This window comes from Salmo salar, chromosome 22 (assembly GCF_965601325.2).
Source record: "Salmo salar chromosome 22, fSalSal1, whole genome shotgun sequence".
Taxonomy (NCBI): Eukaryota; Metazoa; Chordata; class Actinopteri; order Salmoniformes; family Salmonidae; genus Salmo; species Salmo salar.
In genome coordinates, this window is record NC_138312.1 from 49450750 (window position 1) to 49468556 (window position 17807).

The window sequence follows — 17807 nt, forward strand, 5'->3', positions numbered from 1 at the left end:
CAAAGCTGTCAAAGAGTGGCTACTTTGAAGAATCTGAAAAATAAAAGATATTTTCGATTTGTTTAACACTTTTTTGGTTACTACATGATTCCATGTGTTATTTCATAGTTGATGTCGTCACTATTATTCTACAATGTAGAAAATAATAAAAATAAAGGAAAACCCTGGTATGAGTAGGTGTGTCCAAACCTTTGACTGATACTGTTGATTAAGTAAATAGTACAATAACGTTTAACTTTTTTTTTTTCAGCTTTAATTTTAAAAAGCATTTAATGTCTGGATTTTACTGTTTTGTCTCAATACTTTTGATATTCTGCTATGTATTACACTTAGAAAAATGTTGTTCATTTGAAAATATTGAATACACCGGTTTAGAAAAATAGTCAAATAAATGGTAACTATATATTAATAAATAAATAACCGATTTAGAGTAACTATTTTGTCAGATTCTTTGGAATTATCCTAACTGAATTGACGGTGTATCATCCTTTTCTCTCTTGACATAGGTTGCATCTGGTACAAAATGAGGTTATTCCACCAAGTTTCAAGGTCGGCCATGAAGTTGACACTAATATTCACAATCACTGCAACAACAAACAAAAAAATCATGGGAAAGCACCTCAAGTGAAAATGGGTAACCTCTGTAGTTTGTTAGACCACTAGCGCCACCTTGAGTTGTAACATGTGATACACAGGGGCTTGACTACTCATGGGCATATGGAATATTAGAAACTGGGTGGATCGAGCCCCGAATGTTGATTGGCTTATAGCAGACTGGATACAATGGGTATGACAAAACATATTTTTACTGCTCTAATTACATTGGTAAACAGTTTATAATAGCAATAAGGCACCTCAGGGGGGTTTGTCATATATTTGGCCAATATACCACACCTCAGGGCTGTGGCCAGGCACGCCGCATTGCGCTGTGCATAAGAACAGCCCTTAGCCATGGTATATTTGCCCTATAACACACCTCATCGGGCTTTATTGCTTAAGTAACCAAGCTAAAGCAGAACCATGCAACCTATTACAACAGTAAGAATCCTTTTCTTTTTGCTATTTCAACAACACCCCTCCTCTCTCACATATGACTTCATTAAACTACAACTCTTTCAATGGCATCGATATAAAAAATAAAAGGTTTCTATAAGTTTCACAGTTTCAAGGCTTACACAATGATAACACAAACAAGGCCAAAATACTGTATATCAAAAACATGTGTTAACAAAAGAACATTCTCTCGGTAAGTATGACACTCATCGGTATCTTCCAACAAGTTGAGACATGGAAGCCTGTGATTAATCGGGCTTGTGTTCCTGTTTATCCTCTTTCTTTTCTTACGTAGTCCTCCACACCCATACCATCTCCGTCCATTGCCATTGTGTGTGCCGCTGTGCTAATCGGAACTCTGAAATTTCCAACTTGCAAACTGGTTGAACGCGGCGCGTGTACCACTACAACCAGTTAGCAAGTCGGAAATGTTCTGACTAGCACATGAACACTGAATGGGTCCCCACAGCTCGAGGGGAAGACAGGAAATGACAGGTAGAAGTTGGCTCATTCTGACAGATCTCCCTGCTCAATACATGTCTTCTCCCTCACCACCTTGGCCATGCCTTCCTGCTGTAGCGGGGTAAAGGTTAACAAAAACACACCATGTTACTCACCTTTTAAGAGAGATCAGGGAAAATTTTCATGACGTGTCTCAAAGTAGGAGTGCTGATCTAGGATCAGGTCCCCGTTCTCATTCATTATGTCCTAAAAGACTAAACTGAGCCTAGATCAGCACTCCTACTCGTACGCTTTGTGAATAAAGGATCAGTTCTGCAATCTTGATAAAAGGGAACCATGAAAGTGTCAACAAAATCAAAGCAATACCATATATTGGCTCAACTTGCTACATAATGTGCTGAAAATCCCAATAATTCTAAAGTGACATGCATGTGGGGAAACTGTTTTCAAATTCGGTGTTACAGTCTGATGCACTGTTCAAATTCAGTGCTCAGTTTAAGACTATGACCTTTAGTATTACTTACTTTGTGGTCCTATTTGGAAGTTAAACTACACCAAGGAGACAGGCTAACATGAATACAAATATTGTATATTTACATGCATACACACACCTTCTCCTCTGTGTCGGCGAGGATAAGAATCACGTCTTCCACGTCATACTGCAGTGTGCCGTCTTCTGAAATGTGACCCTCCAGCGTCACTCCCTGATATCGCACCACCACATAAACAACTTTGTTAGATAAATACTCAGCACAAATGTTTCATCAAAATATAACATTTTGAATTAAAGTGCTAAGGACTTCATTTCCCTCATGTAAGGCTCAAGCTTAAATTGTTTGCATTGTAAATCATGTACTGATGTCAATGGAATCTCAAGTTAGGACTGGGCCCATACAGTATGTGCTGGCAATAGATACCTAATGCACTGAGCTGGCCATTAATTAATACATTTATATTTACACCACTTCAGGCATGTGAAACACTGAGGTCTTCTCACTTTATCCAAAAACATGGCCTTCATAATTGATTGACTAACATCTACATTTCAAAGACTGTTAGGACAATGGACTCTATATACACACACACACACACACACACCACCACACTATAATATATTATAAAGAGAATACCATTACTAGCAAAGGGAATCACCTTGTAAATGAAACCAGGTGGATTCTGGGAGTCCGAGTCATTTCCAGTGCTCTCTGTGTCACCTGCCTGCAGCGCCTGGGAAGCTCCTTCTCCCTTCTCTTCCACCACCTCCACTTGGCTGGCCTCTGCAGGGGGGAAGGAGTGCCTCACAGGGGGGGGTAAGGAAAGTTGTGGCGCAGGACGCGGTGGAGCCTTGGCTTTGCCATGCTCTGGAAGAAGCGGTGGAGCCTTGGCTTTGCCATGCTCTGGAAGATCAGCCTGGTCAGTGTCATGTGGGACTTCGCTCTCTGTGGACTCAGCCACAGCCTTCTGACTGGTAATGACCTCACCTCCAGAGGTCACCTCTGACCTTTGAACCTGCTCTTCTATGGCAGAGGAGTCCTGCAATTGGCTAAGGCCCTGCTCTTCCGAAGCACCGCCCTCTTGGAGGTCACTCAGACCCTCTGAAGCGACGTCACTCCCGACCCCGTTGTCGCTGTCGCACGCCGACCGTCTGTTGGGTGTAGTGGTGCCGTTGGAGCTCAGCTCGTCCGAGAAGTCGGACGTTTCGGAGGTGAAGACGCTGGGGTCCGCCGTGCCAGTGCCCTCGTCAGCCTCTCCTGAGATGGCAGCGGGCTCCTCAGGGATGCTCTGGGTACAGGTCTCTTTGCCGTTCTCCGGGGCTGTGGATGCGTGGAGAGCTGTGTGTTCCGAGGGGAAGGCTGTGTTACAGGGGATGGGCGCTGAGATGACCAGGGATTTTCTCTTCTTGGACTTGGTGCTAAGAGAGGATATAGAGGGTGAGATGATCTGGCTGGTTAGCAGGTTGGACATTCTTAGATCCCAGATTCTAGACTTGATGAGAAGAAAACTATTCAAATTAAAGTATATTTATTTTTTCTACATGGAAAATGAATGAATAAAAAGTTAAATAAATTCTCAAACTTCTCACATGACTATATTACCACCAACTATCACATAATAAAGACTATAAGGGGTTAAAGAAAAGTGGTACATTCTTATGGTCATCTGAAACACTGACCTGTTAAGGCCCTTGATGATAAAAGCTTTTCCTGAATGCTGAGTCTCCAGCTTCTTCATCACGCTGTAAAGCTCATGGTTCAGCTGCAATCACGTGTGGTTATTCTATTAGTCAATACCAGTTGACTTGCAGTACATTTCTTCATCTGAACAGCGAGATACTATACTACATCACATACAGTCAATGATTTAGATCTGTGATAAAGATGTGTTAAATATATTGTGATGTTTTATTCTTTTTGGGAGAATAACATCCATATCAGAATGTAGGCTTACCACACTCATTTCCTTATAGAAGACATCCCTCAGGTTGGAAATGTTTTGAAAGACGGTCACGTAGCATCCAATCCGGCTTTAGACAAGAGGGAAAATGTTATACTAGAGCAACAGTAGTCCCTCCCTATTTCCCCGTTTGGTGCCTAATGAACACGACCCCAATGTGCTGTGGTCCATTGACATCACCTTTGATAGAGAACAGGAAGCTCCTCCCTCATCTCTTTGGTGATTTCCTCAAACACAGTCTGGGCTTTGTTGAACTCTTCCTCTGCCTGATCAGAGAGATCAGAGTCCAAATGCTTTGTCTTTATCCAAATACATAGACAAAGAACAAAAAAAAGCTGTATAGATTCAATTTACATTTAATTTTCAACACACCTTGGTGATTTTGGCATCGTCTTTCTTCTTGGCATTCTGCAGCGCCTCCAAGTGGTGGCGTGAGGAATCGTAGTCTACTAGCTTGCGACCGCGTTTGGCTACTCGTTCCTAAGAAGCAGGGGGAGAAGCGATATTTCTGAGCACAATTCCCATGAGCCACATGGCACTAGTCACTCATGATTGTTTGTAGGACCAATCAGCAATGTAAACACATGGGGAGAGAAGAGTTGACGTGAACTAGTTCTATCGGACCAGAAACAATTGATAAGATTATATCAGACGCTACCTTGACTTCATGAAACTGTCCAGTGTAATTCTCCATGGTGCGAACTATTTGGTCTGTTAGTTTCTCTTCATAATCATTCCACAGCAAGTCCTCACTCTGTAGTAAAAAAAATAATGTTATAAATAAAACTTCAGGCTGCTTTTTACTATACAACAGAAATATTTGCCAAAAGCAAATCAAATTTTATTGGTCACATACACATATTTAGCAGATGTTATTGCCAGTGTAGTGAAATGCTTGCGTTCCTAGCTCCAACAGTGCAGTAGTATCTAACAATACACACACATTTAAAAAAGTAAAAATTGAATTTAGAAATATTAGGACGAGCAATGTCGGAGTCCAGAGTGTGTGTAATATTTAAGCAATAAGGCCCGAGGGGGTGTGGTAAATGGCCCCGAAGCATCACGGAGTGCCTGGATACAGCCCTTAGCCGTGGTATATTGGCCATATACCACAAACCCCAGAGGTGCCTTATTGCTATTATAAACTGGTTACCAATGTAATTAGAGCAGTAAAAATAAACGTTTTGTAATACCCATGGTATACGGTCTGATATACCAGGGCTGTCAGCCAATTTTAATTGTTTTTATTTAACCAGGTAGGCCAGTTGAGATCAAGTTCTCATTTACAACTGCGACCTGGCCAAGATAAAGCAAAGCAGTGTGACAAAAACAACAGAGTTACACATGGGATAAACAAACGTACAGTCAATAACACAATAGAAAAGTCTACAGTTGAAGTCGGAAGTTTACATACACCTTAGCCAAATAAACTGAGTTTAAATGTTTCACAATTCCTGACATTTAATCCTCGTTAGAATTCCGTGTCTTAGGTCAGTTAGGATCACCACTTTATTTTAAGAATGTGAAATGTCAGAATAGTAGTAGAGAATGAATTATTTCAGCTTTTATTTCTTTCATCACATTCCAACTGGGTCAGAAGTTTTACATACACTCAATTAGTATTTGGTAGCATTGCCTTTAAAATTGTTTAACCTGGGTCAAACGTCTCAGGTAGCCTTCCACAAGCTTCCCACAATAAGTTGGGAGAATTTTGGCCCATTCCTCCTGACAGAGCTGGTGTAACAGAGTCAGGTTTGTAGGCCTTCTTGCTCACACACACGCTTTTTCAGTTCTGCCCACAAATGTTCTATAGGATTGAGGTCAGGGCTTTGTGATGGCCACTCCAATACCTTGATTTTGTTGTCCTTATGCTATTTTTCCACAACTTTGGAAGTACGCTTGGGGTCACTGACCATTTGGAAGACCCGTTTGCGACCAAGCTTCAACTTCCTGACTGATGTCTTGAGATGTTGCTTCAATATATCCACCTCATTTTGCGTCCTCATGATGCCACCTATTTTGTGAAGTGCACCAGTCCCTTCCTGCAGCAAAGCACCCCTACAACATGATGCTGCCACCCCATGCTTCACGGTTGGGATGGTGTTCGTCGGCTTGCAAGCCTCCCCCTTTTTCCTCCAAACAAAACGATGGCCATTATGGCCAAAATGATCTATTTTTGTTTCATCAGACCAGAGGACATTTCTCCAAAAAGTACAATCTTTGTTCCCATGTGCAGTTGCAAACCATAGTCTGGCTTTTTTATGGCTGTTTTGGAGCAGTGGCTTCTTCCTTGCTGAGCGGCCTTTCAGGTTATGTCGATATAGGACTCGTTTTACTGAGGATAGAGATACTTTTGTACCCGTTTCCTCCAGCAATTTTTCGTCTGAGGTTTTGGCTGATTTCTTTTGATTTTCCCATGATGCCAAGCAAAGAGGCACTGAGTTTAAAGGGAGGCCTTGAAATACATCCACAGGTACACCTCCAATTGACTCAAATGATATCAATTAGCCTATCAGAAGCTTCTAAAGCATTACATAATTTTCTGGAATTTTCCAAGCTGTTTAAAGGCAGTCAACTTAGTGTATGTAAACTTGTTGGAAAAATGTCTTGTGTCATGCACAAAGAAAATGTCCTAACCGACTTGCCAAAACTGTAGTTCGTTAACAATACATTTGTGGAGTGGTTGAAAAACAAGTTTTAATGACTCCAACCTAAGTTTATGTAAACTTCCGACTTCAACTGTACCTGCTGGAGCGCGTGCTACGGGTGGGTGCTGCTATGGTGACCAGTGAGCTGAGATAAGGCGGGGCTTTACCTAGCAAAGACTTATTGATCGCCTAGAGCCAGTGGGTTTGGCGACGAATATGTAGTGAGGGCCAGCCAACGAGAGCATACAGGTCGCAGTGGTGTTGTAGTATATGGGGCTTTGGTGACAAAATGGATGGCACCGTGATAGACTCCATCCAGTTTGCTGAGTGTTGGAGGCTATTTTGTAAATGACATTGCCAAAGTCAAGGATCGGTCGAATTTTCAGTTTTACGAGGGTATGTTTGGCAGCATGAGTTAAGGAGGCTTTGTTTTCGAAATAGGAAGCCGATTCTAGATTTAATTTTGGATTGGAGATGCTTAATGTGAGTCTGGAAGGAGTTTACAGTCTAATCAGCATTTAGGGCTCGCACCAACCAGTTTGTTTGTTTGTTTGTGCGTCTGTGAGTGAGATGGGATGTTTAGACATTATGGACAGTATGTGGATAGAATATTTAGTATATCTGAAGAATATGTACAGCAATAGTTGAACAGGATGGCCTTGACTAGAATACAGTACAAACATATGAAGTGGGTAAAACAGTATGTAAACATTATCAAAGTGACCAGTGTTCAATGACTATGTACACAGGGTAGCAGTCTCCATGGTGAATGGTTGAATACCGGGTGGTAGCCGGCTAATAACAGTGACTAAAGTTCAGGGCAGGGTACCGGCTAGTGGTGACTATTTAACAGTCTGATGGCCTTGAGACTGAAAAACAGCTTTGGTCTCGGTCCCAGCTTTGATGCACCTGTACTGACCTCGCCTTCTGGATGGTAGCGGGGTAACAAGCCATGGCTCGGGTGGCTGAGGTCCTTGATGATTTTCTTGGCTTTCCTATGACACCAGGTGCTGTAGGGCAGGCAGTGTGCCCCCGGTGATGTGTTGGGCAGACCACACCACCATCTGGAGAGCCCTGTGGTTGCATTCGGTGCAGTTGCGGTACCATGCGGTGATACAGTCCGACAGGATGCGCTCAATGGTGCATCTGTAAAAATTAGAGTGGGTCTTTGGGGCCAAGACTAATTTCTTCAGCTTCCTGAGTTAGAAGAGGCGCTGTTGCGCCTTCTCCAACACACTGTGTGGGTGGACCATTTCAGATTGTCAGTGATGTGTACGACGAGGAACTTGAAGCTTTTCACCTTCTCCACTGCGGCCCTGTTGATGTGGATGGGTGCATGCTCCCTCTGCTGTCTCCCATGATCAGCTCTTTCATTTTGTTGACATAGAGGTTATTTTCATGGCACCACTCCGCCAGGGCCCTCACCTCCTCCCTGTAGGCGGTCTTGTCATTGGTAATCAGGCCTACATCTGTTGTGTCGTCTGCAAACTTGATGATTGAGTTGGAGGCGTGCATTGCCACGCAGTCATGGGTTAATAGGGAGTACAGGAGGGGGCTGAGCATGCACCCTTGTGGGGCCCGCGCTGAGGATCAGCATGGCAGATGTGTTGCTACCTACCCTCACCACCTGAAGGCGGCCCGTCGGGAAGTCCAGGACCCAGTTGTACAGGGCAGGGTTCAGACCCAGGGCCCCAAGCTTAATGATGAGCTTGGAGGGTACTATGGCGTTGAAGGCTGAGCTATAGTCAATGAACAGCATTCTTACATAAGTATTCCTCTTGGTCAGATGGGATAGGGCAATGTGATGGCGATTGCGTCATCTGTGGATCTGTTGGGGCGTTATGGAAATTGCAGTGGGTCTAGGGTGTCAAGTAAGGTAGAGGTGATATGATCCTTGACTAGTCTCTCAAAGCACTTCATGATGACAGAAGTGAGTGCTACGGGCAATAGTCATTTAGTTACCTTAGCTTTCTTGGGTACAGGAACAATGGTGGACATCTTGAAGCAAGTGTGGACAACAGACTGGGATAGGGAGAGATTGAATATGTCTGTGCATGCTCTGAGGATGAGGCTAGGGATGCCGTCTGGACCGGCAGCCTTGCGAGGGTTAACACACTTAAAATGTCTTACTCATGTTAACCACAGAGCACGAGAGCTCACGGTAGCCTGCATCGGCAGTACTGTTTCCCTTGAAGTTGGTGAAGGTGTTTAGCTTGTTTCGGGGAGCAAGACGATGTCCCCAACATCGCTTGTTTTCCCTTTATAATCTATGATTGTCTGGAGTCCCTGCCACATAAGTCTGGTGTCTGAGCCGTTGAATTGCGAATACACTCTGTCTCTATACTGACTGTTTGTGCGCCACCATATTCCCAGTCACGTGGTTAAATGCAGTGGTTCACGCTTTCATTTTTGCGCGAATGCTGCCATCTATCCATGGTTTCTGGATCGGATAGGTTTTAATCGTACAGTGGGAAAATCCCCTATAGACTTCCTGATCAAATCCAGCCACCGTGTCAGTGTATACTAACAATTATTATAAATACACACCGAAAGAACTGCCTCACCTGAAACATGAAAAGCACTTTTGCCTAACTGTAGTCTGAAAATGAAACTCTGGTCAACACACTGGTATTATTGTATACTCGGCTCTTATTTAATGGTTCTCAGACCAACATTTTGGTCAATAGATCTTCGTCAGGGGTTCTTCCTCTAGTCTACAACAAAAAAATCCACTTGTCTGAAAACACCCATCTATGGCCCACCTCCATGATGACAGACAGGTCCTCTCCTCCCTGCCAGTCAGGTTCGTAGACATCTCTTAACGTCTGGGACAGTCGCTTGGAAGTCTCATGCATCACTGTGGAGAAGGACAGAAGGAACGTGTGAACTAGAGCAAAACTAATGCATTTAGATGACACTATAAAGCTAATAGCTATTGTTCAGGACAGCCAAGTGAGAAAGTAGAGATGTGTAGCTTGCCTAGCAGATACCTTGTTAGCTAGACCAAGGGTCAGAGTCTGGGGATGTGGGTTGAATGTTTGAAACTAGGGTTGTATTCATTAGGCACCAATCTGATGGAAACAGAACCTGAACTTTTCCAATAAGAAACGCTTGTTTTCTGTTGCAAAACGTTTTGCTTTGGTGTGCACTAATGAATAGCACCAAGCTTTTGGCCTTTACACAGCTCGTATGACAAAAATCAGCATGGATGGCACATTTAGATGAAATGGTTTTGTGGCACACTGCAGAGTCGGGCTACACCTACACTTAAAGGTCAAAACAAGACGGGCTTCACTTGAAGTAGTATGCAAATGGTAGCACCAACAAACAAAAAAACATTATTGTTCCTGCTCAAATTAATAACCGGTTCATTTGCAGAGTCTTCCCTTTTTAATGGCTGGTAGTTCTTTGATTTTATAAATTGACAGTTATGCTACCAGAGAGGTTTTGAAAGTATGGTCAGTTTACACAACAACAAAAAAGAATAACATAAAAAAAAAGACTGGCCAGTGTGTTAAGTTGAACACTACTGTACAAGATATAGCCCTCCTACTATATTAAACAGTTTAAAGAAGACCAAAGTAATGATTTCAGATCTTGTGGCCATGAAAATACCTATATATAAAAAATACAAAAAAATAACTTGATATTTGGTTTTGACCAGAATATGAATATGGCAGCTTGAACTGCCCAAATGTGCAGGGCAACACTACAAATAAGTACAGAGTCTATAACCTGTTTTTCTTCAATTAAGAAACCGGTAATGTATTTGATTTGACTAATCAGATCTAGGGCCATAGGTGCTCTCATGCCCGAGAGCAACCTCTGCTATGGATTGAGATGTAGACAGATCCTACCTTTCACTGCAGTGAAGTATGCTTTGACTTCTTTGAATAGCCTGCCGCCATCATTCTGTTGGTTGTAAAGATAGAAGATTCTATGAGGGGGTTATATTTCCTTACAGTGAGAACATCCATCAAAAGACCCTTTCCAGTTTGACTTCACCTTTACAGAAGATAAATCTCCCATAAACATTATAAGAGACCAGGAACTTCACAATTCAAGTTGTACAGTCACATTTTGGAAACATTTCACAAACAATAAGAGTACAAAGTGTTCGAGTATTAAAAGTGACACTTGAGTCATTGAAAAGGTCCTCCTTCTTTTTGAAGGGACAAATTGAAAACAAGTCAAATGGTTATATTTTTGTGCTTCAAGGAGCAAGAGAAACCAATGACTTTAAAAACATTTCAGTATAAAGGAGGATATTGTTTTACACAAGACAGTCTGGTGAAAATATCACGGGGGCGGCCTACTCGGTTTCGTAATAGAAGTGCGATATAAGAGTGAAAACTGTCTAAGGGTGGAGCTCCTTCCTGTGACATGTCATGTTATCGGCATGCACAAAATTGGTCAGAGCTGAGAAAAGTCAGAGGTTAACGGACAGGTCGTCATGGAATTTATTAAAATTATTTCGGAGAAAATGTTCAGACTAATGACTATTTCTCAAATGATACATGCTGATTTGGTGAAATGCCCCAAAACACAGAGATTTAAGATGACACACAGCTCTGAGGGCAGTTAAACGGTTAACCTAACGTCAGATATGGCTCACTTTCAAGATATAAACTGAATCTATCGGAGAACATTTGTATGGTTGACCAACACAAGGACAGTAAAAACAAAATTATTAAGCAGACAAAACATCTGTTATAAAGTGCTTTTTCCAAACGAGTGACTGACCAGTGGCTAGAGTCAGTAAGCCATTTGACAGCATATCAGCCAGTAAAATTACATGTTTACTAAGAATGTAAACAAAGTGCAAGGAAGACCACCGTTCCAAATGCCTGGAGTTTAAATCCATTAAATTAGCAATGCAAAAAAGTTTCAGTCGTGTGAATATGGTCCTTATGTGACTTAAGGGATGAAGAGACTAGACGTCGACCAATTATGATTTTTCAACGTCGATACCGATTATTGGAGGACCAAAAAACGTCGATACCGATTAAAATCAGCCGATATTTTTTCTTTTATTTGTAATAATGACAATTACAACAATACTGAATGAACACTTATTTTAACTTAATATAACACATCAATAAAGTCAATTTAGCCTCAAATAAATAATGAAACATGTTCAATTTGGTTTAAATAATGCAAAAACAAAGTGTTGGAGAAGAAAGTAAAAGTGCATTATGTGCCATGTAAGAAAGCTAACGTTTAAGTTCCTTGCTCAGAACATGAGAACATATGAAAGCTGGTGGTTCCTTTTAACGAGTCTTCAATATTCCCAGGTAAGAAGTTTTAGGTTGTAGTTATTCTAAGAATTATAGGACTATTTCTCTCTATATGATTTGTATTTCATATACCTTTGACTATTGGATGTTCTTATAGGCACTTCAGCATTGCCAGTGTAACAGTGTAGCTTCCGTCGCTCTCCTCGCTCCTACCTGGGCTCGAACCAGGAACACATCGACAACAGCCACCCTCGAAGCAGCGTTACCCATGCAGAGCAAGGGAAACAACTACTCCAAGTCTCAGAGCGAGTGACGTTTGAAACGCTATTAGCGCGCACCCCGCTAACTAGCCAGCCATTTCACATCGGTTACACCAGCCTAATCTCGGGAGTTGATAGGCTTGAAGTCATAAACAGCGCAATGCTTGAAGCATTGCGAAGAGCTGCTGGCAAAACGCACGAAAGTGCTGTTTGAATGAATGCTTACGAGCCTGCTGGTGCCTACCACCGCTCAGTCAGACTGCTCTATCAAATATCAAATCATAGACTTAATTATAACACACAGAAATACGAGCCTTAGGTCATTAATATGGTCGAATCCGTAAACTATCATTTCGAAAACAAAACGTTTATTCTTTCAGTGAAATACGGAACCGTTCCGTATTTTATCTAACGGGTGGCATCCCTAAGTCTAAATATTCCTGTTACATTGCACAACCTTGAATGTTATGTCATAATTACGTAAAATTCTGGCAAATTAGTTCGCAACGAGCCAGACGGCCCAAACTGTTGCATATACCCCTGACTCTGCATGCAATGAACGCAAGAGAAGTGACAATTTCACCTGGTTAATATTGCCTGCTAACCTTGATTTCTTTTAGCTAAATATGCAGGTTTAAAAATATATACTTCTGTGTATTAATTTTAAGAAAGGCATTGATGTTTATGGTTAGGTACAGTCGTGCAACGATTGTGCTTTTTTCGCAAATGCGCTTTTGTTAAATCATCCCCCGATTGGCGAAGTTGGCCGTCTTTGTTAGGAAGAAATAGTCTTCACAGTTCGCAACGAGCCACGCGGCCCAAACTGCTGCACATACCCTGACTCTGTTGCAGAGGTGACACATTTTCCCTAGTTAAAAGAAATTCATGTCCTTTTTCGCGAATGCGCACCGATTATATGCAACGCAGGACAGGCTAGATAAACTAGTAATAATCATCAACCATGTGTAGTTAACTAGTGATTATGATTGATTGATTGTTTTTTAAGATAAGTTTAATGCTAGCGAGCAACATACCTTGGCTTCTTACTGCAGTCGCGTAACAGGCAAGCTCCTCGTGGAGTGCAATGTAGAGCAGGTGGTTAGAGCATTGGACTAGTAAACCGTAAGGTTGCAAGATTGAATCCCCGAGCTGACAAGGTAAAAATCTCGTTCTGCCCCTTAACAAGGCAGTTAACCCACTGTTCCTAGGCCGTCATTGAAAATAAGAATGTGTTCTTTACTGCCTTGCCTAGTTAAAGTTAGGTGTAAAAAATATATATATATATATATATAATAATAAAAAAGAAAATAAATGATTATTTATTTCAAATCGGCATCCAAAAATAGCAATTTCCGATTGTTATGAAAACTTGAAATCGGCCCCAATTAATCGACCATTCCGATTAATCGGTCGACCTCTAGAAGAGACTTGAGCAACCAACAGTAAGTACGACTCATTACCTAATATAAGTTACATAAAGTTTGTATCGATGTGCATCAGTCAGTATGTTAACATGCACACTAATAATTCGACATTACACTAATTATGGCAGTAGGCCGAGTATAGCAATAGCCATGTAAAAATTTTACTCTGCTTATCTTAAATTGGCGTACGGTCAAAATTGAAGTCCGCATACGCTGATTCAAACACCTGATTTTCTGAGCAATCTTACGAATGATTAAAAAATGTAAACTGCTTATACGGCTGGAACGCAGATTTAATAGATCTGCTGCTGTGCCAGGACCGGTAGTGCAAGACACCCTATGATGTGCAAGTTCGGAATAACTCTAAGTATGCATCTTAGAAATAGTTCTCATACAAACAATGTCCGAACTCAGAATCTAATAGGTTTTGCAAAAATAACATGGTTGAACGTTTATTTTGATTGAAGAAAATGCATACATCGCCATCGGTACCTGTTGTTTGAGAAGGTTCTGGGAGTACTGCTCAAACTGTTCATCTTTTGTCTCCATGTTCTTACCCAGCTTCTGCATGACCTATGACAAGATGAAAACAAACATGTCTGAAACCTGTGGATAGGTCCCCAGCTAACATTAAAAAGACTTGAGTCTCTAAACAGGTACTGTTGTTGAGGTTGACCAGTGTGAGGTACTAACAATCGCACTTACATTATACTAGGCCCTACGTTGTATTCCATAATGATTCTAATCAACGAGTTAAAAAGCGAACTGTAATAGGATAAGGGCCACACTATTTTCTATACAGAGGCCAACATCATGTCTTGCATTCCCCTTCCCAAAAATGACCTCTGTGGTTGACCCCAAATGATAGGATGGAACTTGGGCACAACTGAACCGATTTAATTTTACATAGACTACAATATCTGACAACACATCAAACGACACGCTCTGTTCTGTTTTGAGGGTTTCAGCAGCAAAGTGAAACTAGCAGAGCAGAACCCAGGCCAAGCAGTGAACCACAAAGCCACCAAGTAAGAGTAGCAGGGGAGAGGAAGTGTACAGCAGAGGCAGGAAGTGGCATTTGCAAAAACATCAACAAAAAGGAATTAACAAACTAATACTGACAAAGCCCATGGAAATTCCTCCATAAAGGCGAGAGAGTTAATTCGGCTGATTTCTATTGGAATAGACAACTAACTTTATATAGGCTAGCTCAAAAAAAAGGTCAATGGAATATTGTTTGAACTGGGTTTATTTGTGTCTCAAGGAATTAAGCTGGGAGATATCAACATCAAAGGCCTACATTCAGCATAATGATTCTTCAAACAGATGAAATACTTAAACCCCCAGACAACAGTCAGCATCGATAGACAATGTCTGAAGAAATTGTATTACTGTAACAGACAACGTGGGCCTACTGTCACCATAATAATTTAATATCAATATGCATAAACAGGCCAATAACTTGAGCATCACTAGTTCAAGTAGCCCAAATAACAAGGATAGTCGTGTAGAATAGCCTAAAGAATTGTGGCAATCTTGATTTCAGGGTAACAAAGATGCCACGGTTCACTAGTTGCTTACCTTCTCCTGAGCTCGATTCAATGACTTTTGTACCAGTTTGGCAAAACCTCCAGCCCCAGCCCCGATGTTTGGCCCCATCTTGTTCTCTGCCATCGTGTCTTCTCACTGCGGTCTATGTATGATTCCTCTTGTTAAGCCGCTGCTCTGGTGCTTATATCTGTTGAGTTACTTGGGGGGCGGAGAGGAAGATTCAGTTCCGATCTCAGAGGACTCTCTCTAACACACACGCGACTTAGCTGTAGTATACCCATGTAATGTTTGTGCCAGCTTCAAAAATGTTATCTTGCAATGAAACGGGTAATAACATGCTGGTTTCAAAATAAGTCGACAGACAACATGAAACATACTCGATCCTCTTGTACAAACTTGTAAAATAGTCAGTGAATATTACGTTGCGGCAGGAGGGCGGTGTCTTTAGAGATATTTACCCAATATCCAAGAAATTGCTTCAACATGATAAAGACTAGACTTGACTCACCTCCGTGATTCACACCATGCTTATCCCGTCATCCGCAAGTAAACGCAATGCTTTTGCGCAACCAAACACAGGTAGATCGCAGGATGAATATACTACTCACCTGAAAAACACGAAACGTTAACTTGTTGTTCTATTCCTGTTCTATATCTAGAGGTGGGTTCAGTTCGCTTGAATGGTTGGTACTGAACGACACGTTTCCCCCCAAAAACGTTCTTGAACAGACTTTGAGGTATGTTTCATCCGGTTTGATGGGTGTGGGTTGAAGCAATGAGTGACGTTTTAAAAGAGAAGAGGCCATGCTGACATCATTCCCTAACCCACAACCCCTCCCCGTTTTTAAACTGCTCGTTCAGGACAGGACTGTTTCCATTCAATTGAATATTCCAGAACGTAAAAACGTCTGAAGGCAGCCCTGGTGACATCATGGTAAATTAGTTAAAGGTCCAATGCAGCCGTTTTGTCAGGGCAGTCAAAAACGTGATTTTCCAAATAGAGTGTGATTGCGGCCAGCCATTAGGGCGGCAGGTAGTCTAGTGGTTAGAGCATTGGGCCAGTAAATGAAAGGTTGTTAGATTGAATCCCCAAGCGTACAAGGTATAAATATGTCCTTCTGCCTTAACCCACTGTTCCTAGGCCGTCATTGTAAATAAGAATTTGTTCTTAACTGTCTTGCCTAGTTAAATAAAATAGAAATAAATAATTCACCCGCCTGCTGTGTACTGTAGTCCTCCTAGTTAGCTAGCACACAGTGTCTTAGACTGCCTGCCGAACACCTGCCATCGTTAACAGAACTTCCGGAAAGCGGTGCGAGACGGGTGGGGATGAAGGACACTGCTAGCTAGCTAGCTACTGTCAAAGATATTTATAAATTACCCTAACTGCTCCTTGTTCTATCTATGCTACCGTTGTCACCCCCGCCGCTTCTTCCAATGTTATGATACATTACCGCCACCTACTGTACTGGAGCGCATCCCGCTAGTGTACCTAGCTTAAAAATGAACCAATAGAATTATAAAGAAAGGGTTCTTGCAGCTGCAGGAATGGCCACATGCAGGAACCCCCCGAATTGCGGGCCGCAATTGCACCCTTCTGGAGTTTCCTGTGTTTTATAAACTGTACAAAACATTAGGAACACCTTCCTAATATTAAATTGCACCCCTTTTTGCCCTCAGAACAGCCTCAATTTGTCAGAGCATGGTCTCTGCAAGGTGTCGAATGCGTTCCACAGGGATGCTGGCCCATGTTGACTCTAATGCTTGTTCGGTGGATGTCCTTTGGCTGGTGGACCATTCTTGATATACACAGAAAACGCAGCAACGTTTCAGTTCTTGACACAAACCAGTGTGCCTGGCACCTACTACCATACCCCGCACTTAAGTATTTTGTCTTGCCTGTTCATCCTCTGAATGACACACATACACAATCCATGTCTCAATTGTCTCAATGCTTCAAAATCCTTCTTTAACCTGTCTCCTCCCCTTCATCTACACAGATTAGGGTTGTAAAGGGTCAGAAACTTTCTGGTAAATTTCCAGATTTTTTTCCGGAAATTTTCCATGGGAAGTTAAGCCCTGTAATTTTGGGAATTTTTCTTAAATTCATCAAAAAGCTTATAACAGTGAAAGTTTTTTGTGGGATACACATAAGTCAATTCTAGGTCTTGAGGCATATTTCGGTTAAACTATCTCCAATTCAATGGAATTGCAACCCTCTGAATGCACAGTGCATTCTTCGATCACATGTACAGCTGATTCTCAAGATCTTGCACACTAATGAGATGCTATTGAGCCCACACTACTACACTGTCTGAGCCAAGGACTACATGCTTTTTGGTAAGTTTTGATTACAATACTGTGTGGGGTGAATATATTTGATATGACAAACATGATTTTTTGTTAACTAGTAAATAGTAGCCTACAGCAAAGTGTGTTATATAATTTTGAACTTGTTAACAATTTCTGCTAGTTAGTTTTTGCTATCATGTGGGTTTTAGTTTGCTTGAGCCTGCTGACTGAGGAGTGTTAATTCACCTGTTTCATACATGTTTCATTTTAAAACATTTATCTTACAAAGGAGTTGTTTAATCTAACTGCTTAACTATTTATCTGTACATGGAATTGTTTTAGTTTTTTTTTAGTCATTTTTTTCTAATCTTTACAGGAAAATGCCACGGGCACTATCTGATGTGTGGAGACATTTCATTGCAGCTA

At 41.6% G+C, this 17807-nt stretch overlaps 1 protein-coding gene across 5 annotated transcripts; it reads right to left on the minus strand.

Moving 5' to 3' along the window:
- Positions 1-788: 788 nt before the first annotated feature.
- On the minus strand, positions 789-15897 carry LOC106583643 (uncharacterized). Of its 5 annotated transcripts, none has more exons than XM_014168059.2 (13): positions 15598-15897; positions 15120-15287; positions 14031-14111; positions 10475-10529; positions 9380-9474; positions 4628-4723; positions 4342-4449; positions 4150-4235; positions 3964-4039; positions 3689-3771; positions 2668-3427; positions 2127-2219; positions 789-1623 (listed from the first exon to the last, which is right to left on the minus strand). In XM_014168059.2, exons 2-13 carry the CDS (start codon positions 15210-15212, stop codon positions 1561-1563), a joined length of 1689 nt encoding a protein of 562 aa, XP_014023534.1. In that variant the 5' UTR covers positions 15213-15287; positions 15598-15897; the 3' UTR covers positions 789-1560. The 5 variants fall into 5 exon arrangements, with proteins under 5 accessions (XP_014023534.1, XP_014023532.1, XP_014023530.1 ...); XM_014168057.3 differs by having other exon boundaries at positions 789-1626; positions 15120-15276; positions 15698-15894; XM_014168055.3 differs by having other exon boundaries at positions 789-1626; positions 15698-15894.
- Positions 15898-17807: the final 1910 nt, after the last annotated feature.

What these genes read in the sequence shown, in the direction of transcription:
- LOC106583643 (XM_014168057.3), bottom strand. Translation starts at nt 15,212, where the DNA reads ATGGCAGAGAACAAGATGGGGCCAAACATCGGGGCTGGGGCTGGAGGT. An exon ending in GACAGTTTCATGAAGTCAAG is followed by an intron (nt 4,450 to 4,627) that starts GTAGCGTCTGAT and finishes CCTGCTTCTTAG; the next exon opens with GAACGAGTAGCCAAACGCGG. An exon ending in TCGCCGACACAGAGGAGAAG is followed by an intron (nt 1,627 to 2,126) that starts GTGTGTGTATGC and finishes ACCCCGCTACAG; the next exon opens with CAGGAAGGCATGGCCAAGGT.